The sequence below is a fragment of the Sciurus carolinensis genome, chromosome 3 (genome assembly GCF_902686445.1).
Source record: "Sciurus carolinensis chromosome 3, mSciCar1.2, whole genome shotgun sequence".
Classification (NCBI taxonomy): Eukaryota; Metazoa; Chordata; class Mammalia; order Rodentia; family Sciuridae; genus Sciurus; species Sciurus carolinensis.
In genome coordinates, this window is record NC_062215.1 from 19891233 (window position 1) to 19914871 (window position 23639).

The 23639-nt window shown below is 42.2% G+C and overlaps 3 protein-coding genes across 6 annotated transcripts; 2 read left to right on the forward strand and 1 right to left on the reverse strand.

Moving 5' to 3' along the window:
• The first annotated feature begins 1438 nt into the window (after positions 1 to 1438).
• On the forward strand, positions 1439 to 13541 carry Becn1 (beclin 1). Of its 3 annotated transcripts, none has more exons than XR_007107637.1 (12): positions 1439 to 1562; positions 1824 to 1952; positions 5133 to 5200; positions 6474 to 6532; positions 7422 to 7512; positions 7619 to 7755; positions 7899 to 8093; positions 9159 to 9305; positions 10554 to 10703; positions 11401 to 11461; positions 11893 to 12057; positions 12764 to 12900. XR_007107637.1 is itself a non-coding variant. In XM_047543590.1 (12 exons), exons 2-12 carry the CDS (start codon positions 1826 to 1828, stop codon positions 12930 to 12932), a joined length of 1347 nt encoding a protein of 448 aa, XP_047399546.1. In that variant the 5' UTR covers positions 1439 to 1562; positions 1824 to 1825; the 3' UTR covers positions 12933 to 13541. The 3 variants fall into 3 exon arrangements, 2 of the variants coding, with proteins under 2 accessions (XP_047399546.1, XP_047399547.1); XM_047543590.1 differs by having other exon boundaries at positions 11915 to 12057; positions 12764 to 13541; XM_047543591.1 differs by lacking the exons at positions 1439 to 1562; positions 5133 to 5200 and having other exon boundaries at positions 1873 to 1952; positions 11915 to 12057; positions 12764 to 13541.
• An 808-nt stretch (positions 13542 to 14349) lies between these two features.
• Positions 14350 to 21929, reverse strand: Cntd1 (cyclin N-terminal domain containing 1). 2 transcript variants are annotated; one of them, XM_047543597.1, is made up of 7 exons: positions 21862 to 21929; positions 18188 to 18263; positions 17590 to 17764; positions 16500 to 16662; positions 15809 to 15953; positions 15084 to 15180; positions 14350 to 14520 (listed from the first exon to the last, which is right to left on the reverse strand). In XM_047543597.1, the coding sequence occupies exons 3-7, from the start codon at positions 17758 to 17760 to the stop codon at positions 14350 to 14352; spliced, it is 747 nt and encodes a 248-aa protein (XP_047399553.1). In that variant the 5' UTR covers positions 17761 to 17764; positions 18188 to 18263; positions 21862 to 21929. The 2 variants fall into 2 exon arrangements, with proteins under 2 accessions (XP_047399553.1, XP_047399552.1); XM_047543596.1 differs by lacking the exon at positions 21862 to 21929 and adding an exon at positions 21550 to 21788.
• Positions 21930 to 22071: 142 nt separating this feature from the next.
• On the forward strand, positions 22072 to 23106 carry LOC124979192 (cytochrome c oxidase assembly factor 3 homolog, mitochondrial). Its single transcript, XM_047543621.1, has 2 exons — positions 22072 to 22305; positions 22605 to 23106. The coding sequence occupies exons 1-2, from the start codon at positions 22092 to 22094 to the stop codon at positions 22709 to 22711; spliced, it is 321 nt and encodes a 106-aa protein (XP_047399577.1). The 5' UTR covers positions 22072 to 22091; the 3' UTR covers positions 22712 to 23106.
• Positions 23107 to 23639: the final 533 nt, after the last annotated feature.

Below are 23639 nucleotides of genomic sequence, written 5' to 3' on the forward strand. Positions count from 1 at the left end.
GCTTGCAAGGCAAGCACTCTACCGACTGAGCTACATCCCCAGCCCAAAATGAGACATTTTTAATCAAACATTTGTATTTCTGAGTTGCGTTTGAGGTTTCTTGTTCATGTAATTATGAGTCTATTGGTATTTTTATTGATAGAGAAGAGTTCTGTGTATTAGGGAAAATCTATTATAAGCTCTAACTATTCTTCATATTTTTCTTGTATAAATTTTGTTTACAATGTCTTTGCTAGTTTATCGACTTTTAATTTTCAAGGAGTGAAATCAATATTTTCCTTTTTGGATTCTGATTTCATGCCATGCTTAAACAGACCTTTCCTATTCCAAGAATATATATATATATATATATATATATATATATAATTATATATATAATTATATATATGCATATATAATTATACATATAACTATATACATTTTTTTCACTCATGCTTTCACCTGATACCTTTAAACTTTTTCTTTTCTTTTTTTCCTTCTTTTTCTTTTTTAATTTCAAGTGGTGCTGGGATTGAACCCAGGGCCTCCTGCATTCTATAAAGCACACACTGTGCCACTGAGCTACTCGGCAACCCCACGTATTTATTCTTCATGCTTAAATTTGTAGTCAACTTGGAATTTATTTTGGTGAAATAGAAGATTCAGTTCACACTACCTACATGGCTCTGTGACTTTGTAACCAGCAGTCAAACCAGAGATCCTACCTGTATCCCAACGGGTCAGACTTGGCCACTGGCCTGCATAAGAAATAAACTAACGATGTGAAAAGGAAAAATGAATTTTATGCAGTTCGATCAAACTTATCAAACTTATCAAACGCTTATTTCTTGCGCCGGCAGGCAACGCTTTTCAGCCACCCTGGATCCAGGTACATTCCCTGGCTTGACTACTGGTACAACTCTACTCATTTATTAAATAGTTCATTTCCCACTGATTCTAAATACCACTTTTATCACATACTTTCCCGTATGTTTGATCTATTTAAAAAAAAATTTTTTTAGTTGTAGATGGACACAATATCTTTATTTTATTTATTTATTTATTTTTATGTGGTGATGAGAATCGAACCCAGGGCCTCATGCATTAGGGGCAGCGCTCCACTACTGAGCCCCAGCCCCAACCCACTGTTTGATCTATTTTTGAGTTTCATTGATCCGTCTATTTCTGCACCAAGATAAAAAATGTTTTAATCTTTGTTTTGTTTTTGAATGAACGTGGGAGTGACAAATCTTGACAGAATAGAATGAGAGAAGAGTGGACCCTCCACATTCTTTTCAGCCCAGGGTTCCCCCTTCCCCTGCATGCTAGTCACACCTGCTTACGCCTGCTGCTCTTCCGGGTTCAGACTCTGGGGGCCGCAGCCGAGAGTGTAAGTCTGTGGACCAGGACCGACCACGGTTCTGGCGTCACATCCGTTCTCTAGCGGAAGTCCCCTGCTGGCGGACCAGGAAGTAGCTGAAGGCTAGGCGATGGCAGTTGGGGAGGCCTCGCTCCGGGACAGACCCGATGCTACTGTGCCCCCGCGGTAGAGCAGACCTGGGCGGCAGGCTCCGGGTCCCGAGGTGAAGAGCTTTGGGGCCTAACCTGGGACCTTAGAAAGGAGCCTGAGAACCCGAACGGCCTCTATTGCAGCCTCTTCCCTGACCCTAAATTGCCATTGCCGGGGCTGCCCCGGAAGCAGGTCCTCTTGATAGACCGCTCCTTAGAGAACGGCGCGGACCAGGATTTACCCCTTTCACCACGATCACCAAGACTGGGGGTAACCCGGGGCTGGAGATTCAAGGGCGGAGATTCTGCCTAACAACATCTCTCCACCGCCGCAGGGATGGAGGGGTCTAAGACGTCCAGCAGCACCATGCAGGTGAGCTTCGTGTGCCAGCGCTGCAGCCAGCCTCTGAAACTGGACACAAGCTTCAAGATCCTGGACCGTGTTACCATCCAAGAGCTCACAGGTCAGCAAGACCCGTGGAAAGAGGGTGGTCAAGAACGTGAAAAGTGGGCAGCTTTCGAGACAGGTCTTGTAGTGACAGTCTGTGTAGACTGCCTTAGTCTCGCCATGTGAATCTAGGAAAGTCACATCATCTCTCATCTCTCTGGCTCCCTGTTTTCTCATCGGGAACATAAAAGAGTTCTGACATGTGCTTTCTGAAACAAAACAAAGGTCCTTATTTTTCTGCTCCTGCTGTCTCAGAGTAAGTGAATATGTATATATAATAATAAATGGCATTTGTTGAGTACTTGCTCTACATCAAGTGCATTACATGTATTACTTCACTTGTTCCCTTCTTCAACCCTATGGAGAAGTACCATCGTTGCATCATTTTACAGGTGAGGAACTTAGAGAGGCCTAGAGAGGTTAAGTGACGTCCCTGAGGTCCAACACCTGGTAAGTGGACAAATAGAGACTCAAACGTCCAAAAAAGCAAGGTGAAGTTAGAGAAGATTGAATAGGCAGTTTAAGCTCATGAGTCTGGAGTCAGATGACTTGTGTTTCAATCCTGTCATGCACTGAATGACTTTTTTACAACTTTTTTCCCCCAGTACTGGAGATTGAACCCAGAGGCATATTATCACTGAGCTGCATCTCCATCCCTTTTTATTTTAAGAGGGTCTCCATAAATTGTCCAGCATGGCCTGGAACTTGCGATCTTCAGCCTCCTGAATCTGGGATTACTGGCGTATGTCACCATGCCTGACTTTGCAAGTTATTTTGCCTCTCTAAACCTTGGATTTTTAAAATTTTTTAAATGTAAAAAATTTTACATTTAAGATAGTTGTAAAGATCATACGTGACACAGCACATAAATACTTAGGAATATGCTGGGCAAGTAGTACTCAGTAAATGTTAGATATTATTATTACCTCATTTTTCTATTTTGAGAACAGGTCTTGCTAAGTTTTCCCAACTGGGCTCAAACTTGTGATCCTCCTACCTCAGCCTCCCAAGTAGCAGCATCTACAGGCTTGAGACTCTGGACCCAGATCTATACCTCCTCTCACCTCTCATCTCTCTTTTAATATGTTTTTTACACTTTTTAAAAGGTTAATCGTGCATTAAAATGTACAAATTTTAGCTCCATGTGTGTGTGAGAAGGTGTGGGATCTTAAGGATTCCACTGAAAGCCTCTAGCATGCTAGGCAAGTGTTCTACCACTGAGATGCACCCTCAGCCCCTGCCCACCCCCAACTTTTAAAAAATTTGGTACTGGGGATTGAATCCAGAGACAATTGACCACTAAGCTACATTCCCAGTCCTTTTTATTTTTTATTTTGAGTCAAATTCTTACTAAGTTGTTGAGGGTCTCACTAGGTTGCTGAGCTGGCCTTGAATTTGCAATCCTCCTGCCTAAACTCCCCTAAATCATTGGGTTTACAGGCATGTGCCACCACACCTGGCTTCCCAGCCCCTTTCCCCCTTTTTTTAATCTTTTTTTTAAGCACTTTTTAAAAAGCCTTATTTTATTTATTTATTTTTGTGTGGTGCTGAGGATCGAACCCAGTGCCTCACATGTTAGGCAGGTGCTCTGTCACTAAGCTACAACCCCTGCCCTTTCCCAGCCCCTTTTAATATTTTATTTTGAGACAGACTCATTAAGTTGCACAGGCTAGCCTTGGTCTTGCTGTCCTGCCTCCTAGGTAGCTGGATTTACAAGCATGGACCACCAAGCCTGGTTTAGCTGTACATTTTTTACCACTAAGCTACACCTCCAACATCTACATTTTTTTTTATCTACTTTAAAAAAAAATTTCTTTTTTTTTTAGTTGTAGAGAGACACAGTACCTTTATTTTATTTATTTTTATGTGCTAAGGATTGAGCCCAGTACTAGGCAAGCCTCACACAATATTCGGCAAGCACTCTACCACTGAGCTACACCCCCAACCCTTTATCTACATTTTTTTTTAATTGACATATTTATGTGGTACCATGTTCAAATCAGGATAAGCACATCTATCTTTATCAACATTTATCATTTTCTGTGGCAAAAATATTCAAGATCCTTTCTTCTAATGTTTTGAGATATACAGTACATTATTGTTATCTGTAGTTACTATACTGTGATAGAACCCTAGAATTTTTTTCTCCTATCTTGCTGTAACTTAGTACCTGTTGACTAACCTTTCCTCATCTCTCTAACTGCCTCCCTCTACTCTTCTCCAGCCTCTAGTAAACACTATTCTTCTCTCAACTTCTATGGAATCAAATTTTTTAGATTCCACATGAGTGAGAACATGCAGTATTTGTCTTTCTGTATCTGGTTTATTTCATTTAACATCATGTCCTTCAGTTACATTCATGTTGTCACAAGTGATAGGATTTCATTCTTTTTTTATGACTTAATAGGATTCTGTTGTGTATATATTAGCTGTACATTTTTGACAAATGGATATGCTTGGGTAATTTTAATCATTACAATGTGGAAAAATTTTATCTTTCAGAAAGTTCCCACATGTTCTTTCCCAGTTATTCTAGGGGGAAGGGAATATTACTTTTTTTTTTTTTTTTTTTTTTTTTTTTTTTTTTGCGGTAAGGAGATTGAACCCAGGGGTGCTCTATCACTTCTACCACTGAACTACATCCCTAACTCTTTTTATTTTTTATTTTGAGACAGGGTCTCACTTAGTTGCTTAGGGCCTTGATAAGTTGCTGAGGCTGGCCTCAAACTTATAATCCTCCTGGGATTATAGATGTGTGCCACTGCAGGCAGCAAGGATGTTAACTTATGATAGAAAATTTCAAAGTATATAGTGAATTGCTATGTACCCATCACCTAGTTTCAACAATTGTCAACACATGTTTAATCATGTTTCATCTACAGCCCCATCCATTCCTCCCCACCTTGAATTATCTTGAAGCATATTCCTAACATACAAAAGTTACACATATTTCTGTATTTTTGAAAAATAAGGACTCCAAAAAATAATCATGATACTCATTATGCCTTTAAAATTTTAACATTTCTGTGGTCTGCTTTAATGAGGAAAGTGGGAAAGACATCCTTCTGTGTGTAAATAGTACTTTAAGAAAAAATTAGGAGTGGGGGTAATGATGAGGAGATTCTTTTGCCATATTTCCCTAAACCCTCCTGCTTTAACAAGACTGTTTCTGACTCAGTATTTTCCTTGCCCTTAGCTCCATTACTTGCCACAGCCCAGGCAAAACCAGGAGACACCCAGGAGGAAGAGGCTAACTCAGGAGAGGTAACAGATGTGCCTTCTCCCCTATCTTCCTCATACAATAAATATACTAAGTGGGAGATTTGATATGAAAGCACAGGCTGGGTTTCTGCAGGGTACTTGTGCTCAAAGAGCTCCCAGTCTTTGAGGGTTACCACAGAGTCTGGTTAACAAGAGACAATCTGTGTGATTAGTCCACTTTGAATCATTGAAGGTACCGAAGTACTCCTAAGGTTATAGGGTTAGTGAATAAAGCATCCATTAAGAAGTATGATTAAAAGTTACTGAGGTGATATGTAGGTCATTCCAGGGCATTCCTGGTTTGTATCTGTTGTTCTAGTTAGTTTTTCACATCTACTCTTCCCCGTTCATGAGAGTATGATTACCCTAGACAGAAATGATTGTCAGTGTTATAGAATATTTAATTTTTTAATTCTGATAATGCTGGTGATAATTTGCATTGTCAAAGACAGGTGTCTTGAGATTTTTTTTTTTTTTTTTTTTTAAGTACAAGTCATTTATTTGGAAACATATTCCAGGAAATTCCAGTAGGAAGCAAGGATGCAAAATGTGAAAGCAAAAGAAAACAAGGAAGGAGGATATGGTCAAGCCAGTAACATCTGTGGGTACCTGGAACTCCATCCTGTGAGATGGAATTGAACACATACCGGAGACTTATCCTGCCTGAGTAACAAGAGGGCTGGAGTGTCCACCCACTGTTACCAGTCTCTGAGGGCAGGCTGACCTTAGGTGGGATGAAGGCTTCTAATTCTGGCTAGGACCCTTTACAGGCAGTGCAGGGGCCAGGGGCTAGAGAAAGCCTTCAGCAAAGAAGCAAGTGGAACTGGCAGTTGAAGTCAGTAGTTTGTCATAAGATGATCACATAAATGGTATGGAAATACTGAATATATAAATTATCCATTTGTCTTTGCTGAGAAACTTCATTGCAGTCTGATCTGACTTTTTCCTTGTACCATGATTTAGGGTATTTTCTCCCCTACCCCTGATTGGTAAGTGTTGAGAAAATGCAAAATTAATCATTAGAAAATGCTGTTCCCTACCCCAACCCCCCCAAAAAAGCAGTCAAATGGACATGGGGCTTACCTGTACCATAGGTCCTTTCTTAGTCCATAAATATAAGGATTAACTGGATAATACCCATTTCTTAAGTCTTAGTAGTTTATCAAGTCTTGTGGTTATCAATCAAGGGTGAAACCAAATAGTTCTGAGGCTATTTGGGAAATAGACTCCACCTCTAAGCTTCCAGAATTCTAATGCCCACCTATTTCTTTCCCAGGAGCCATTTATTGAAACTCGCCAGGATGGTGTCTCTCGCAGATTCATCCCCCCAGCCAGGTGCCTACCACTCTTTGGTCCCTCGGTCCTTGCTAGTCAAATTTTAATTGAAGGCAGAACTTGAGACCTGGGGCTAGGTGATGGAAATGAATCATCACCTAGCCTTTGGCTTTTCTAGAAAGAATGTATTCCCTCATACCTAGCTCAGTATGGAGTGTTTCATGTAGCCATTCACACAGTGGGAAGGGATAGTAGCTTAAATATGAAGAATTGAGAAATATTAAAGAAGTGATTTACTTAAGAGATGGGCTTTTGAGAAGATTTAAAATAGCAAATGTTGTTAGGTGTTCAGGTCCTTAGTTCTCATTAATGCAGCAAGTAAAGGTTGCTGGCAAGGAGTGTAATATTAAAAAATAGTCATTCTTGATTCTCCTTCCTTTTTTACTATAGTCACATATCAGTTTTTTTTTTGTTGCGTTTTTGTTTTTTGTTCATTTGTTTGTTTTTGGTACTGGGTGTTTAACCCAGGGGCACTTTCCCACCGAGCTGCTCTTTTTATTTTATTTTTATTTATTTATTTTTTGAGATAGGGTCTTGCTAAGTTGCTTAGGGTCTTGCTAAGTTTCTGAGGCTGGCCTCAAACTTGTGATCCTCCTGCCTCCGCCTCCTGAGTCACTGGGATTACAAGTATGCACCACCACACCTGGCCGTATATCAGTTCTTGGTGTTCCCTCTCCTTCCTTAGTCCATCCAGGCCAACCTTTTGCTGTGGAAGACCAGCATGACCTTCCCTTGTGAGAGGGGTACCCTTGGGAAGTGAGGTTAGGGATGGGTGTGCACCTTGAGGCCCCTCAGCTGGTGCTTGAGAGTCTCTGCCACTGGCAGCACAGTAGGTGGAGGAGACCTCTCTGCTCCCTCATGTGGCCCATGGGCGGGGGGCTGTCTGCAGGATGATGTCTACAGAAAGTGCTAACAGCTTCACTCTGATCGGGGAGGCATCTGATGGCGGCACTATGGAGAATCTCAGCCGAAGACTGAAGGCAAGTTGGCCTCATTCCAATGTCAAGCAGTTGAGCCAATTGGTGGAGGGTTTGATTGGGCAGATATTATAGAGGAGGACCTACCCCAACTCTCTGGCACTTCCAGGTCACTGGGGACCTTTTTGACATCATGTCGGGCCAGACAGATGTGGATCACCCGCTGTGTGAAGAATGCACAGATACTCTTTTAGACCAGCTGGATACTCAGCTTAATGTCACTGAAAATGAGTGTCAGAACTACAAGTGAGTGCCTCCAGAGCCAGGGCCCAGAAACTAAGACCCGGGTCTGGAAGACTATTTAACCCTTACCCAAGACCCCTCCTGCACTTGGACACACCGAACAACAGGTTCCTTTGGTAAGTATATTCTGCCTGCATCCTCGGTAGATGCTGTCTGGAGATCCTAGAGCAAATGAATGAAGATGACAGTGAGCAACTACAGAGAGAACTGAAGGAGCTGGCATTAGAGGAGGAAAGGCTGATCCAGGAGCTGGAAGATGTAGAAAAGAACCGCAAGGTAGTTGCAGAAAATCTGGAGAAGGTCCAGGCTGAGGCTGAGAGACTGGATCAGGAGGAAGCTCAGTGAGTGCTCACCCTGTTCTGTCTTCCTGCCCTCCAGGCACCAGGAGAGGGAAGGGTTCCCAGCTGAATATGTCTGATTAGTTTTGTAAACTATAGTCAGGCTGTCATTTGGCAGCATGTCTGCTGCAGATCCTGCATGTTGTTTCCAGGCCCAGTTTCTAGAGAATTGTTTGGAAAGTTACATATGAAGAGTCAGCATGATCAAGTGGGAAAAGGGTGTTGGCTAGAGAGTACCAGCACCAGAACACTGTTTGGCTCTCTCCTGGAGGGAATGAACCTAGTTGGATAATAACACTTTGCAGCCATCATCTGGCTACATTTGTTCCCTCCCACATCAAAAATTTCATGGATGTTCTTTCTTTCTTTCTTTTTTTTTTTTGGTGGTACTGGGGATTGAACCCAGGGGTGCTCTGCCACTGAGCTATACCCCCAGACCTTTGAATTCTGTTTTAAGACAGGGTCTTGCTAAATTGCTGAGGCTGGCCTCAAACTTGAGCTCTTCCTGTCTAAGCCTCCAAGTAGCTGGGATTACAGGCATATGCTACCATGCCTGGCTCATGGATATTCTTGACCTGAGAGAACCCTTTGTCAGGTGCAGGACATACAGTGTTGGGGAAGCAAAGGAAAGAGAAAAAAGGTCAATTTTTCACAGTGATATAACAAGTTTCACTGGAAATGGTGTATACTAACTACTTAAAGGATAATCAAATGTATAAGGGAAGTTATAGAGGCCAATTAATGCCAATTCATGAGGGAAGCCAGTCTTAACCCATTCACCTCACTTCTGAAAAAGATCAGAAATAATAGAGGTTTTTTTGATCTAGTTAAAAAGAGTCTTTTTCTTCCACCTACACATATGGGCAGCTGGAATTTCAGACATTTTTTTCCCTCCTGGGTAAAATAGCTAAGGCATGTATGTTTCTTTGAGAGGAATCTATGCCAAATATAGAAAATGCTGTAACTAAATGTAATTTTAATCACGAGAGTAAATTGTTCAGAGTTATGATGGGAGAGAAACCAGTTCCCAAACTAACAGTCTTCAATGGCCCCCTTGGCTGCTCACAGGTATCAGAGGGAATACAGTGAATTTAAACGGCAACAGCTAGAGCTGGATGATGAGCTGAAGAGTGTAGAAAATCAGATGCGGTATGCCCAGATGCAGCTGGACAAGCTGAAGAAAACCAACGTCTTTAATGCAACCTTCCATATCTGGTAATGAGGCTTGAGACTGAGGCATGTCTGGGCAGCACTGCCACCATGGACTTTAGCTGTTGATGGCGAAGTCATGGTGTCCATCTCCCCCAAAAGAGGAACTGTAGGTCCTCTTCACCCCAGCTAGGTTTCTGTCATTCCTTGTGATAGGATACACACAATCAAGGGCTTAGAATTCTAGATCTTGGTGGTACTCACTCATCCAAGGAAAGGGAGGAGTCTGAGTTCTCTAGCCACCAAGTGAGAACCTGGTCAGCTTCCTGATAATTTCTTACCCCAGGGTCTGTCATGTATTCATTTCATGTTTTATCCACTTAGCTAGTAACCGTTGACGTGTCTATTGTGTGTAGGGGCTATTCCAGAAAGACCACAGCAGACAATATTCAGTCTACCTCCGGGTTACTTATAATCTGTTGCAAGGGCTGGATAAATAGTAGGCAAGGGTAGTACAGTATGAAAAGGGTAAACCCAGGATGTTGAGGGAACTAAATCCAATTCAGGGAGGCAGCATGGAAAATTTCCCCTAGAGGTTGATGGTTTTGCTGAGAGGTGAAGTAGATGTCTGCAGAGGGGGCGTTGTTCCTGGCAGACAGAACATCATGTGCAAAAAAAACAGAAACCAGGGCGTGTAAGTTCAGAGAAATGAAAGGAGTTTATTGTGACTAAAGATTGAGTGTAAAGGGGTGAGTATCCGGATATGAAACTGGACAGTTACCATTTCCTAAAGGATTTTGTAGACCTCACTAAGGGGTTTCCACTTGATCCAAAAGGCAGAGGGAGCAATTGAAGCATTTTAGGTGAGGAAGTGACATAATAGCATTTTTATTTGTAATGAGAGCTTTACCTACAACGTGAGAAATGATTGGGAGAAGTAGGTTAAGGAAATTTGTCAGTAGGAATCTAGACAGGAAAAGAGTGGCTGGAGAGAAGTAGACATAAGAGCAGTTAGAGATAAAGGGACAGATTTAAGAGACTGAGGAGGTAGAATCAAGAGAGCTTGATGGGTTTTGCTGGGAGGGAACCGAGAGAGCATTCAAGCATGACACTCGGTTCTGCTTTGGCATCTGAGCACCTGGGAGAAAGGTGATGACTCAAGTTTTGGGCATGTATTTAAAATGCCAGTTAGTGGTTGGATATATGAATCTGAAGATAAGGAGAGAGATTTATGCTGATTTGGGGGTGAGAGTGGGAAATCTCAGTTTTATTAATCCCTGTATTTTCCTTCCACCTTTTTGCCTTCCTCTACAGGCACAGTGGACAATTTGGCACAATTAATAACTTCAGACTGGGTCGCCTGCCGAGTGTTCCTGTGGAATGGAATGAGATTAATGCTGCTTGGGGTCAGACAGTGTTGCTGCTTCATGCCCTGGCCAATAAGATGGGTCTGAAATTTCAGAGGTAAGAAACACAGTCCTTCCTTGGGTGTGGAGTGTCTTTGATATAATCTGTGTCTCCCACCTGCTACTCCTCTCTACTGTAGCAGGAGTCTTTGCTGCCAGCAGACAGAATTTTCTGTGGGTGGAGGCTCTGTCTGCATGTAGTTCTTCCTTTATCACAGGGCTCTTTCAATTGATAAAGCAATCATCAAGCTACAGGACTATAGCAGTGGTCCCCAACCTACAGTCTCCAGAAACTTAGTGTCCCTCAAGAGTTTCAGTTTTTTGTTGTTTTTGTTTTGCAGTACTGGGGATTGAACCCAGGGTCTTATGCATGCTAGGCAAGTGCTCTACCACTGAGCTGCATCTCCACCCCTTTTTATTTTTAATTTGAGGCAGAATCTCACTAACTTGCAATCATCCTGCCTCAGCTCCTGAATAGCATGGGTTATAAGCATGTGCCACTGCACCCACCTCAGTTTTTGTTTTTTAATTCTAAACCAAAACATATATTAGTCCATGAAAAGCACCCAGCTAGTATATAATAAATGTAATTTTTTCAGTAAACAAAGTCTTTTAAACATGGATCTATGGGGAGGTCAGAGAGAGGGTTGGGAATAATAAAAGGAGTCCTTGGGTAGGATGCAGATTGAAAATCTGCAACTTCCCATTACTCTTTAGGAGTCCTGTGTCCATCTCTGTCTGCATCTTGATTTTAGGTATCGACTTGTTCCCTATGGAAATCATTCATATCTGGAGTCTCTGACAGACAAATCTAAGGTACTATGGGAGGCCTCCTTTTTCACTGGAACAGAGTTCTTGTTCCTCCTAACAAAATGGTTTAGTTTGATATTGGTATTATTCAGTTTCTTTCTAACACTGAGGTAATCCAAGAGTCAGTGTCTTGTTCAGGCTTAGTTCTTTGGGGCTTTTAGAGAAAAATTAGGTTTTTAAAACCTGTTGAGAAGGGATGTGGGCATATCAGAGGAGTATGTATGCATTAGGATGGAGAAGAAATCACTATGAGGTAGAGGTTAAGTACATTTCCCCTATGGGGAAGTAGTTTTAGGTGCATTATTAATTGTATTCATTCAAGGTTATGGAAGATATAGCCTAGCCCCAAACTCGTTGCCAGTGGATACAGACAGAACATGACTTGAGAGGTTGATAGGACTTGGAACAATCTCTGGTTGGACTTTCTTGGCTTCCAGCCAGTTTTCTTTTCCTGGACAGGAGCTGCCATTATATTGTTCTGGGGGGTTGCGGTTTTTCTGGGACAACAAGTTTGACCATGCAATGGTGGCTTTCCTGGACTGTGTGCAGCAATTCAAAGAAGAGGTGGAGAAAGGCGAAACACGGTTTTGTCTTCCTTACAGGTGAGTGTCCCCCAGTATTGAATGAACTTGTAGTAGGACCCAGTTAAACAGAATTGAGGGACAGGGAAAAACATACAAATGTGGGGAAAGCAAAACATGGTGCAGAGTCACATGACACTGATGGGCAAGACTGATCTAACACTGCAAGCAGGAGAGTGTGACCCCCTTATCCTGGTAGTAACAGAATGTCGTCTTTGTTGGTGTTGGAGATTTTCTTGGCAGAAACCTCAAGCCTGATTTCAGGAAGGTTTTTCCCTGAAACCTCTGGAAATATACAGGAATGCTTTGGGTCAGATTTGGAGGAGCCGGGTAATAGGGAAAATGCTAGTTCAAGAGAGGAAAGTTGAACCACTGCTATCACCCTAAAACCAAGTATTTTTTTTCTTTTGCCTTCCTTTGCCTTCCATGAGTTCAGGAATTGCCTAGGAAAACAGTACTGTAACCCTCACTTACCCCTGCTTCTGGCTTCTCATGTGTTTGGGTGTGTGTCCTGTCTCTGTACTCCACAGTGACAATGAGGCTCTTGTGACAGCCTTCTTGATTTTTGGCTTTCAAGCAAATCCAAAATACACTACCGTTTCTTGCCAGGAGTTCTTTATTAGATAAGATGACGTGAATGGTCCCATGATCAAGTCCCTGTCCATTTGCTTGAACTGACTTAACTTGGATCTCAGTTACTAATGAGTTCTGCTGTGTCCAACTGCAGGATGGATGTGGAAAAAGGCAAGATTGAAGACACAGGAGGCAGTGGCGGCTCCTATTCCATCAAAACCCAGTTTAACTCTGAGGAACAGTGGACAAAAGCTCTCAAATTCATGCTGACGAATCTTAAGTGGGGTCTTGCTTGGGTATCCTCACAATTTTATAACAAATGACTTTCCTTTTTTCTTAAGGGAATATTTGTCTTAAAGGCTTTAAATTCTGTTTTGTTTGCAAAAAAAAAAAAAAAAAAAAGTTTTAAATTTGGAAAATATTAAACAGCACGTTTACAATACCAAAAGAGACAAAAGCCACTTTATTTTAAAATATCATATGACAGATAGTTTCCAGAGCTACAACATGCCATGTATACTTACCAGCCCTTGTCACAGTTTGCTCCTAACCCCATGCCTTCTCTTCCCTCTACCCCTGAAAAACAACTAATTTAAGTTGGATTTTATTTTTGAGTTGAACTGAGATTGATGTGTTTTCACTGGATTTCATCTCTCAGCTTCCTGCACTTAAAATATGAAATATAAGCTTTTGTCTCCACCGAGACGATGAGATGTTTGAAATGCACAGTTGGAAAACGACATCTAAGCTTTGCCTGGTCACCATGTGATATGATCAGAAGCTTGAAATTTAACACTTCTCACTCGGTTCAAGTACTGAATGCCTATTTTGCTCTGTGTTAGAGTTATAAAACGGTGTTTAATACTGCTTGAGACATTATGGAGAAATTTAATTATTTGTAATAAAATATTTGCTATAGTCTAATAACTGTCCAGAGGTGTACTGTTGGATTTTTGTTTAACTGAAATAGAGTACTTTGTATTCTTTGAGAACTGAATTCAAGTTCGGGTATGTGGAAATTCTTTTGAAACATGCTTAGAGAGGGTTTGATTTTAGATTTTAAAAACAATAGTGAAAATAGCTGTAGAGAAAGCCCTGTTTGTGTAGACCTCAATAACAGACCAGAGACATTAAACTAAGGGGAAATAAATACTATCTCCTTGATACTCAGTCAAGGTCACCCAGATAGTCTGTTTTGAGACTCTGGTTATGCTAATCTCTCTGTCTTATAGTCCCGATTAATGAAATTAAGTAAAAAGCCATGAATATATTCTTAAACAAAAATAAACCAACTTCACTAATCTATCTCCTCCAAGCTCTTTGACACTTTTAGGCTTATATGACAAAAAGGACGTTCTTATGCACCCTGACTCTGACACTGAAAAATGTGCGTGAAATTGGGATAACAGCCAGGTGTGGTGGCACTCACCAATAATCCAGCTACTTGGAAGGCTGAAGCAGGAAGACTGCCAAATTTGAGGCCAGCCTAGGCAACTTAGAAAGACCCTGTTTCAAAATGGAAAAATAAAAAGGCTTGGGAAGGTAGCCCAGTGGTAGAGCATTTGCCTAGCATGCACAAGGCCCTGTGTGGAAGCCCTATTATGCCAAAAAAAAAAAAAAGAATACAAAATACAGATCAAAAGAGACTTGGAACTTTTGTACTCTGAGTATGAAAGTAAACAAAGGGAGGGATGAGTACAGTGACCGAAGGCTGTTTATATTTGGTGAATTCGGCCTGCCTCATGTGTTAGAGGAAGCAGGAGCCTTCAGAGCTCTGGCTGCCAGGTGGGGAGGAACAGGCTGCTGTCGCCCTGGAGTGTTGGCTCCCACGCTGTGAGTCAGGATTGCATAAGAGAACTCAGCAATGCTCTCCGAGGCAATGCCAGTGATGCTCTGCAAATGTTCCACGACCTTCACAAATAGAGACAGATTTTGTATTACTAAATAATGTGTTAAGTGCACATATACAAACACACACACTGCTTGGGATGATCTCTTAAGCCAAATATAAAAAGTTTTTCATTTCTCTGAACCTACAGGGAAAAGTAAATCCAGATTCCAATGCTTGCCAATGGCCAAATTACATTAGGATGCGCCCTGATAAGTGTTGGGCATGGAAAATTTCTGCTGGGCATAGCCCTCTGCTGGAGATAAATTTTGTGAAATATAAATATTTGGGCTTTGACATTTTCTTTTTGAGGGAAGGTGTACTACTAGACTTTAAACATGCAGGTCAGAATTATAAAGTGAAATGAACATGCTGAATTTGAGCATCTATTTCCAATTTTAAAGAGGGAAAACAGGAGAAAATATTTCAATCCTGCCTTAGTTTTTTCCCTCCCAGATCCTGTTCAGTCACCCTAGTTCTGGGTCTTGGCACCTATCTTTTGTAGGTTAACTTCTGTTTAACCGATGGAGAAATGCTTTCTATTAAATTAATTCTGACCATGCTGGTCCTGCTTGGTGATGCATACCTGGCTCCAGCACTCATGGTTTTGGATGAAAGCACTTGCTGCAATGATTCCTACTGCCAACAGCATGAAGTCTTCCTTCACTGAAATAAACTTTTCCCTGAGTGATTAAAACCATATTAATTTTGGAGCTAGAAAGAAACTTGATCTTCCAACTTAAACTACAATTTGCTTATGTTGACCATCTTGGATGTTTTAAAACATAGAAGGAAATGGTCAAGTAGTAGCTAATTGACCTGCTCCCCTATTCTCCCCCAACTCAACTGGGATTAAAACATGCCCTCGTGTCTGAGTGGTTTATAGGCCTTTTGTTGTTCCATCTGTCTCCCTAACAAATGTATCTGTAAGGCCTTTAACCAGTCTGACTTTACAGTAATCAAAAACTTTTGTCCAAGTTACAACCTTATGACTGTTTTTCCCCCAAGTAACTATAAAAGCAGTCAGTCCCCTAACCTAAAATTATAAGCAGTTATAAAGAAAGACATAGGAAAGAAAGTTAATTACTTGAAGTAATTTAAATCCAGAAGTAAAAGCTTTTAGAGTTTTCCTGATTGGGCTCAGTCATCTGCATCCAAGCAAGATATAAGAAGTTAATGAGAACCAGGTAACCTGTGTAGGTTTTCAGTGGGCCTTACTAGAGTAATTCCATTCCTCACATTCTCACATTCTTGTGATCTGTCCCCTATTCCTTGTTCCTGGAAGGAACCTACCCTAGAGGAGTTACTTACCCTTGGAGTTGACTAGGTGTGGAGTTCTCAATTGAAGCCCTCAGCAGACTTTCATATATGGGTTCATGCAGAAGATAGACCAGGTCAAGCAGGGTCAGGCAGGTTGCATGCAGCTGTGTGGCTGGGACCAAACAACCATTGTATCCTAGATGGAGTGTGAGCAGATCAGGAAGCATTAAGTGGATGTTCTCTAATTATAATGACCATTGTCTTATGACATAGAGCTGTTTAGCTACTATTGTGCTTCCTGGTTCCTACGTTCTATAAGCAGGTCAGTTGCAAAGGACAAAGGTAGAGAAACCTCCATCTACAGTATATATACAATTACAGTATATTTGTTCCTATCTTATCTTCTGTCTCCATAAAATCAACCGTTTACTCCTGCAATAAGAAAATACTGGGCTGGGGATGTAGCTCAGGTGGTAGAGTGCTTGCCTCGAAAGGATGAGGGCCTGGGCACCCCCCACCCCCCCACACACAAAAAAAGTACCTAGTGAGTCCAAACAGAAACCAGTTTCTGAGACCTCTGACTACTTCCCCTATCAGGTGCTGGAGGGAGCACCTTTTTCAGTCAGACTTCCTACCGCACTTCATTGGCAAGTTCTGCCTGCTGTTCCCACACCCCGGAGCACTTATTTTTATTGCCTTCTATGGAAATCTCCAACCCACATTTCTTGACACAATGAAGTACCTAAAACCTCAAGAAGCATCTCTACATATGCCAGAGGAGTGGGCAGATTTATTTGGAAGTTCAGGGACTTCAAAACATCAAGTTCTGACTCTAGCAGTTCTTCTTTAGTGTATAGATACCCCAAAGCCTGGAGGAAATTCAAGACCGTAATGTTGCTGATTATCTGAGTAAAGAAAAACAAAACAGGGAGGGAGAGAAGGATGTCAGGATACAGGTCATATATTTTGGCAGAATGTACTAAGTTCTTCACAGCCCAACCCATGCCTTCATTGCCAGTCTTCCCTCTTGGTATTTGTCCCTTAAATTCTATGCTTATTGTGCAGATTGCTTGCAGTTCCCAAACCCACCATGCTGCTTCCTGGACCTAGATCTCCCTCCCTTCCCTCCCTTTCTTCCTACTGCCCTCCCAAACTGTGTACCCTCTTTTCTTGGGACTCACTCATCTGCCACCCATCCCCACTTCAAGAAATCATTTTCTCTAAATATACTTCCTTAACTCTCAAGGCCGATCAGGTACAGTCTCAACCCTCTGTTATTTATACTAATCATAGCACCTTTTTACCCTATGTGTATATTTGTCTTTTCTCATTAGATAATACATTCCTTGAAAGCACAAGTAATATTTTTATTGTTGTAGCTATGGTACCTAGTGCAACATCTGCCATAGAAGAAACTCAATAAATATTTGCTGAACAAATGTATTTGGCTGCACAGACATTGGGTAGTAATGTGGTAACATTTTATCCTCCTAAAATGTAATACTTTTCCTTAAATGGTGATAGATGTGTTGGCAAATCAGGCATCTTATGCAAACTGTCCTTGAATCCAAGGGGAGGAAAGGTGACCTGTGTGAATGATGGCATCTGTTCAGCAATTATACTTCAGGAACAGAACCTCAGGTTATTTAATAACTACCTCGGTGTGACTGTGTGTGTGTGTGTGTTTAGGAGGTATGCTTAGGAAACATAATTATACTCTGGAATTTCCACATGAGTAGTACCACCTAGCCTAGGAGTTGGTTTCTCAGCCACCTCAATGAGCTGGTTTCTTTCTACCACTCAGGTGCCCACAAGCTACCCCAGCTCCTTACTTTGTAGTGGAAGGAAAGTTTGCTGGCCAGCTGAACACATGACACCAAACGAAGGATAAACTTATTGAAAAGCTGCTCTTTCAGAGCCTTCCAATTCTGAGATTCTATCTTCTCATTGCCTCTCAGCTGGATTGCGGCTTGCCTGCAGATGTTCTCTGCCTGCTTAACCATAAACCTGCAAGGAATGGAAAGGGAGAGGAAAGAATCCGCACTGTGATTCTAACTATGCTTCATTTTATCCTCTCAGGTATCAAGTGCTGGATAAAAAATTTATACTTGCAAGTAAAAGAGAAAGGGTGTAAGAGTAAGGGGCAGAGTACTCAGAGGCCTCAGAGTAAGGCAACTAGTATTTTTGTTTTGTTTTCTAGTACTGAGGATTGAACCCAGGAGTGCTCTACCACTGAGGTACTTTTTGAGACAATCTGAAGTTGCTGAGGTTGGCCTCAAACTTGCCATCCTCCTGCCTCAAACTCCCGAGTTTCTGAGATTACAGGCATGCACCCTCACTCTGCCTGGCAACTAGTATTTTTTTTTTTTTTAAGATATAGGTACATTAGCCATTCTGAGAAATACCACTCAAAAAGGCTCAGGGTTTTACCTTTCTAGGATTTCTACAGCTTGATAGCTCACAGATTTCTCCAAACACCATTGTTCAGACAGGAGAAAAATAAACTCTGCCAAAACAGGAAAGAAGAGCCTAATTTACAAAATGCAACCCAAACCACTTTGTAAACTCTTGGTGTTATGTAAAGGCCATGAGGGGGCTAAGCGAAAGAGGGTCAAGAGGTGAGAAAAATGAGACAGAAACAACCAAAGCTGAGCTTGGTTTTCTTTGCTGCCATAAGGCAGATCAGAGGCATAAAATGGAGGCTGACTCAGTCATGGGCTTCACAAGCCCCCTCAGTGGCCCAAAAGCATTCTTGTGGGTCTCAGCTGATAAAGGCCTCACCCAGTTATACACAAACATACCAGCTACATCATGCTGGGAACCTTCAGCTTCAAGGAAGATTCTCGGATGGATAAAAACCCTAACCCCTATATTCTGTTTTCGGTGGAATGTTGGCAGGGAAGAGAAAGGTCCCTCCTGGAGCTTCAATAGTCTTTATAAAACTGTTTGTTTAGTAACCACCCTCTGGAGGACTCCCATTGCTTTACAAACACGATTCACCTTACAGCTGGACACTACCTCTCCACCATCAGTTTGTTGGGTAAATCTATGGTGGCTGAACCTCTCCCCAGGAGCAAATTTATTACTGTGTAATGACTTGTCTTAAAGAGACATTCCCTAAATCAGGCACATAGTTCAATTTAGGGGGAAGGAATCACTAGGAAGGTGAGAAGACCAAGACACTTGGCAAGATTTTAGTCCTCCTATCACTCTTTAAAAGAATATCCCCAATAGAATTCTATTTAGCTTGCAATATCATTAGAAGGTAGAAAAAAGGGTAAATTTCCATTTTCAGCAAAGAAATCTATAGACCTAAGAACTGTTAACATTGATGACCAAAGAGTACAGGTTGAGTCTCCCTTATCTGAAATGCTTGGTACCAGAAAGGTTTCAGACATCAGAGCTTTTTGGATTTTGGAATATTTGCATCCCTAATTTGAAAATCTGAAATCTGAAATGCTCCAAAACTTTTTGAGCATTATGTTGGCACTCAAAGAGTTTCGTATTTTTGGATAAGGGATGCTCAATCTGTATACATGTAGTTGGATTATCAATTGTCTTTAGAGAAAAATCTGACTCTCTTAAAAGAAAAAATATTTTTTTAAAAAGACACAAGAACAGTTTATCAATCTACTCAACAGACATTACATACATACATGTACAAAATCTTATAGTTATAGCGACTACAGCTTTGCTAGCAATGTCCAATGAAGAACAGAATTAGTTTGAGCAATTCAGAAAAAAACTTTTGTGTATTACTAGCTAGTTTTAGTTTTGGGATGTGTGTGTGTGTGTGTGTGTGTGTGTGTGCGCGTGCACATGTGTACCCACGTGTGTGTATGTTTACACTCAGCTGTTTCATTTGTTTTGGTTTTGGTCTGAATCATCTGAGCATTTGTTTCTGGTTTCCATTTTAATTTTCCAAGAAAACGGCTTGGCTCAGGAGGAATGGATGATGGTTACATTTCTCCCTCAATACTGGATCCATCTACTCTGATTACAAACACACTCAGGTCTATTAAATAAAAAGAAGCTCCTCTTCCATGATCACAAGCTCAGTCTCTATCTCTCTTCTTCCCATCACTGCTGAATTTCTTACACACCCACTGCTTCCACTTCATCACTCACTCGCTAACTTTCTGCAATTTGGCTTCTACTTTTCCCAACTTGCTGAAATAATTATATGTCCAAATTGTTAAATAGGATGGCCTTTTTGCAACCTTCATTCCTGTTGATATTCCTAAGACATCTGAACCTGCAGAATATCATCCTTCTGGAAACTCTCCTCTTGGCTTCCAAAAGTCCCTTGGAACTTTTGCTCCTATATCCCCAACCTCTCCATTTCCTTCACAACTCTTCATATTATTCTAATTTCCTGAACACAAAATGTTTCCCAAGGAAATGTCCTTGACCTGCTTTTCTTTTCTCCTACACGTTGATGCTCTGCCTGTTTCAACAATATCATTGAAGATAACTTGCAAACCTTTATTTCTAGTTCTGACCTACTTTGTGCATGTTTTATTTTTAAAATAAATTTTAGATGTTGATAGACCTCTATTTTGTATTTATTTATATGTGGTGCTGAGAATTGAACCCAGTGCCCCACACATGCTAGGCAAGTGCTCTACCACTGAGCTCCAACCCCAGCCCCTGACCTGCTTTTTAAAACTACCTGCAAGAAACTTTCCTCTAGATGTTCTTCAAGTACCGTAAACTCAATAGATCCAAAACCAAAACAATTATTTTTCTCAAAGTCAGTTCCTCCTCTTTTGGTTTTGGGTTGTGGCGCGTGCACGTGTGTGTGTGTGTGTGTGTGTGTGTGTTTCTTTTAATGGCACCACTGTACTCCCAGTCTCTGAGACACAACCCTTTCATATGGTCATCTTTTCCTTCTTCACTTTTTAAATTTACCTAGGGAAGAACCCTAGATTTTGCTTCTGAAATGTTTTTAACTCATCCTCCCTTGTCATTTTCTCCATCCTTTGCCTAGATTACTGACAGAGGCGCCTCTGATCTGCCTACTTCCCATCTTTCTCTAGTCAAATCCATCCTTTACATCACATCCAAAATAATTTTTGCCAAGGCAAAAGTTACAGTCATACCACTACCTTATTTCAAAACCTTCAACATTTTCTCGTTTTCCTGTTAAATCAAGTATAAACTTCTTTCCCTTGACCTTCAAACTTCTACATGGAATGTCACCAAACCACCTGTCTTAAATCCAACTACTCTTCCAAGAGCTCTGACTGGTGGGCTACTCTGTATCCCCACACATCCTAAGCTTCCCTCACTTTATTCCCGCTATCCCATTTTGGTAGAAAGGCTGTCCCCCTTCTCCACCTTCATCAACCAACCTTCCTTTAAGGTCTACTTCAAATGTCACAATGCCTAGACCACCTCTTAATTCCTTCTATTACCCCATCCTTTCAATATCTGTAAAAGCTTGTTTATCTCTTATGTCACTTATCTAACCAAACTTGTACCTAGTTATTTATTTGTCCAAATATCCCTCCGAAGATTGCACATAATTTGTGAGCAAGGGCCACCTATTTCCTCTTTCTATGGCAGGCAGTTTCTAAGTACTCTATATATGTTGAAGAAGTAAAGGGTGGGGTGCGGGTACATCTTGTTCATCACTACAGCCCTAGCACCTGGCAATAAAGCAGGTACAAAGTAAAAAAAAAAAAAAAAAAAAAAAAAAAAAAAAAACTGAATAAATAAAATAAAACGAATCTCAAGGTTAGTGCCTCAAAGACGCCCATCAACCCCGCTCCCCGGCCCTGCATCCACACCCACGATCCGGGTCTTCCTGAAGCTGCCCATCCGTCCCCCAGCCTCCTGCACTGCTTGTTCATTCTGCTGGGCCAAGTGAAGCAGGGCGTCTTCAATGGTTTCTGTGGCAACAGCCCCAAACTGAAAGTCACTGAGGGAGTTCAATCTTGGCCTCACAGGTCTGTCCATATTCAGAAGCCTTTGGGGGCCCTGGGACAGTTCTCTGGATCCATAAACTTAGCTTCTCTCGGAAGCCTTCAGCACGCCCCAGGTTCCCCGTCCCCTTGTAATGTTTGTCCCTGCCTCAAGTCTGAGGAAAACCCACTTCCCACCACAGTCTCGAGCTCTCCACAGCTTTTCCCGCTCCAACGGCCGCGGGACCCTCAGCCAATCAGGAAGCACGGCCCCTTCCCGCCATTCCGGCCCTTCCTCTAGGGTCACCGCCGCTACTCTGCACAGGAAAGTGAATAAGGACTACAACTCCCAGCATTCCCGGCGGTGGGCAAGGACTACTTTCCCAGTGAGCCCCGCGCCTCGGGACTGCGAAGGGCGGAGCGGCAACATGGCGGCGCCGGGGGCTGGTGATCCTCTCGATTCCAAGAATGGAAAGGCCCCCTTCGCTCAGCGCATCGACCCGACTCGGGAAAAACTGACTCCCGCGCAACTGCACTTCATGCAGCAGGTGCAGCTTGCCCAGTGGCAGAAGACGCTGCCACAGCGGCGGACCCGGAACATCGTGACCGGCCTGGGCATCGGGGCCCTGGTGTTAGCAATTTGTATCCGTCCTGGCTGCACCGCAGATAGGGATACAGGCAGGGGAATAAAAGCGTGTGGGAGGACCGAACCAGGCATTTAATGTTTGGGTGAAATAGGGTTAATACCAGCCTTTCTATTTCTCAGGTGCTCTTTAAATGTGATTTGGGAATAATGAGGGAGTTGTTGAGGTCAGGGTTCAAAAAAAGCAGAGTTTGGGACTCTGGAATCACTCATTTGGGTGATAGGGTGATAGGAATAACGGGTGATAGGAGAAGGGAATGTCTATATTGCAAGTAACTTCCTGAACCCACCTCTCCAGATGGCTACACCTTCTACTCGGTGTCCCAGGAGCGTTTCCTTGACGAGCTGGAAGACGAGGCCAAAGCTGCCAGAGCCCGAGCTCTTGCGAGGGCATCAGAACCCTGAATTGGATGGGCATTGCCTATCTCCAGTCTGGTGGAGTCCCTTTACATGATGGATCATACTCCATGACCCTGTAGAAATTGCTTGTGCACAGCATCACTGGCCTACTTAACTGACTTTGGATCGTGATTAAACCCAAGAAAGCAGAGACTGTGCATTTGGCCACTGTCAGTGGAATCTTGTCCCTATCCTATGCACTGTGTACAGTGAATCCTTTTTATTTGTTTCCTTGCTTGAGAGTATACAACCTTGGCTTTTCTCAAACTTTGTGGTTTAGCCTCCTTCATCTTCCAGAGGACCAACTTATGGGGTGGGGGTGGCAGTTCTGTGCAGTGTTAGAGCCTGAAATGGGAAAGGTAAGGTCAAGTTAAGAATAATAAACAGTCATTTCTCCTGGAGCCAAACTGGTATGGGGGGCTGAGCGATGCATGGTACTTAATGCTGGAAAGCTCCATGGGCAGTAGCTACAACAGTGGCATTGCCCCAGGGAGCTGTAAATGTTTAACTAGAATTACTGTTTCTGTAAGATCTTTCCACCTGATTTAAGGGAGAGATCACTGGTCTGTTTGAGGCTGAACCAGGTCTTAGGGGAAGGAAGGTCACTCTTCTGTCCTCTGCCCTCAAGAACAAACTTACTCAAACTTTACTGCCTTTTCCCATCCTTAGGTAAATGGATGAAGGATGAGAGACAAGAAGCCTTGTCTTTTAACTTTCACTTATATTTGCCTTTACAGGCGTGGGGTGGGGTCTGAAGGGGATATTGCTTGGTCTAGTGGATCACTGACCTTGCAGTTTCCTCATGACCTGGTGGCATGAAGACAGCTGGGCAGCTTCCACCCTGCCTCCTGTTGTAAAAAGAGAGTCCCTTCTAAACTCTCCCCTGCCTTAGTGCACAAGGCTTTACTCCCAGCTCTAAAAATAACAAGAGATT

Excerpts from the sequence above, each read along its gene's own strand:
- Becn1 (XM_047543590.1), top strand. The coding sequence starts at position 1,826 with ATGGAGGGGTCTAAGACGTCCAGCAGCACCATGCAGGTGAGCTTCGTG. Across the intron at positions 9,306-10,553 it reads AATGCAACCTTCCATATCTG|GCACAGTGGACAATTTGGCA; the intron begins GTAATGAGGCTT and ends CTTCCTCTACAG. Across the intron at positions 10,704-11,400 it reads ATGGGTCTGAAATTTCAGAG|GTATCGACTTGTTCCCTATG; the intron begins GTAAGAAACACA and ends TCTTGATTTTAG.
- Cntd1 (XM_047543596.1), bottom strand. The coding sequence starts at position 21,718 with ATGGACAGACCTGTGAGGCCAAGATTGAACTCCCTCAGTGACTTTCAG. Across the intron at positions 16,663-17,589 it reads AACTTTCCTTCCACTACAAA|ATAATCAGCAACATTACGGT; the intron begins GTAAGGAGCTGG and ends TTCTTTACTCAG. Across the intron at positions 15,181-15,808 it reads ACACCTAGTCAACTCCAAGG|GGAAAAGTTTATTTCAGTGA; the intron begins GTAAGTAACTCC and ends TTAATCACTCAG.
- LOC124979192 (XM_047543621.1), top strand. The coding sequence starts at position 22,092 with ATGGCGGCGCCGGGGGCTGGTGATCCTCTCGATTCCAAGAATGGAAAG. Across the intron at positions 22,306-22,604 it reads GGCCCTGGTGTTAGCAATTT|ATGGCTACACCTTCTACTCG; the intron begins GTATCCGTCCTG and ends CCACCTCTCCAG.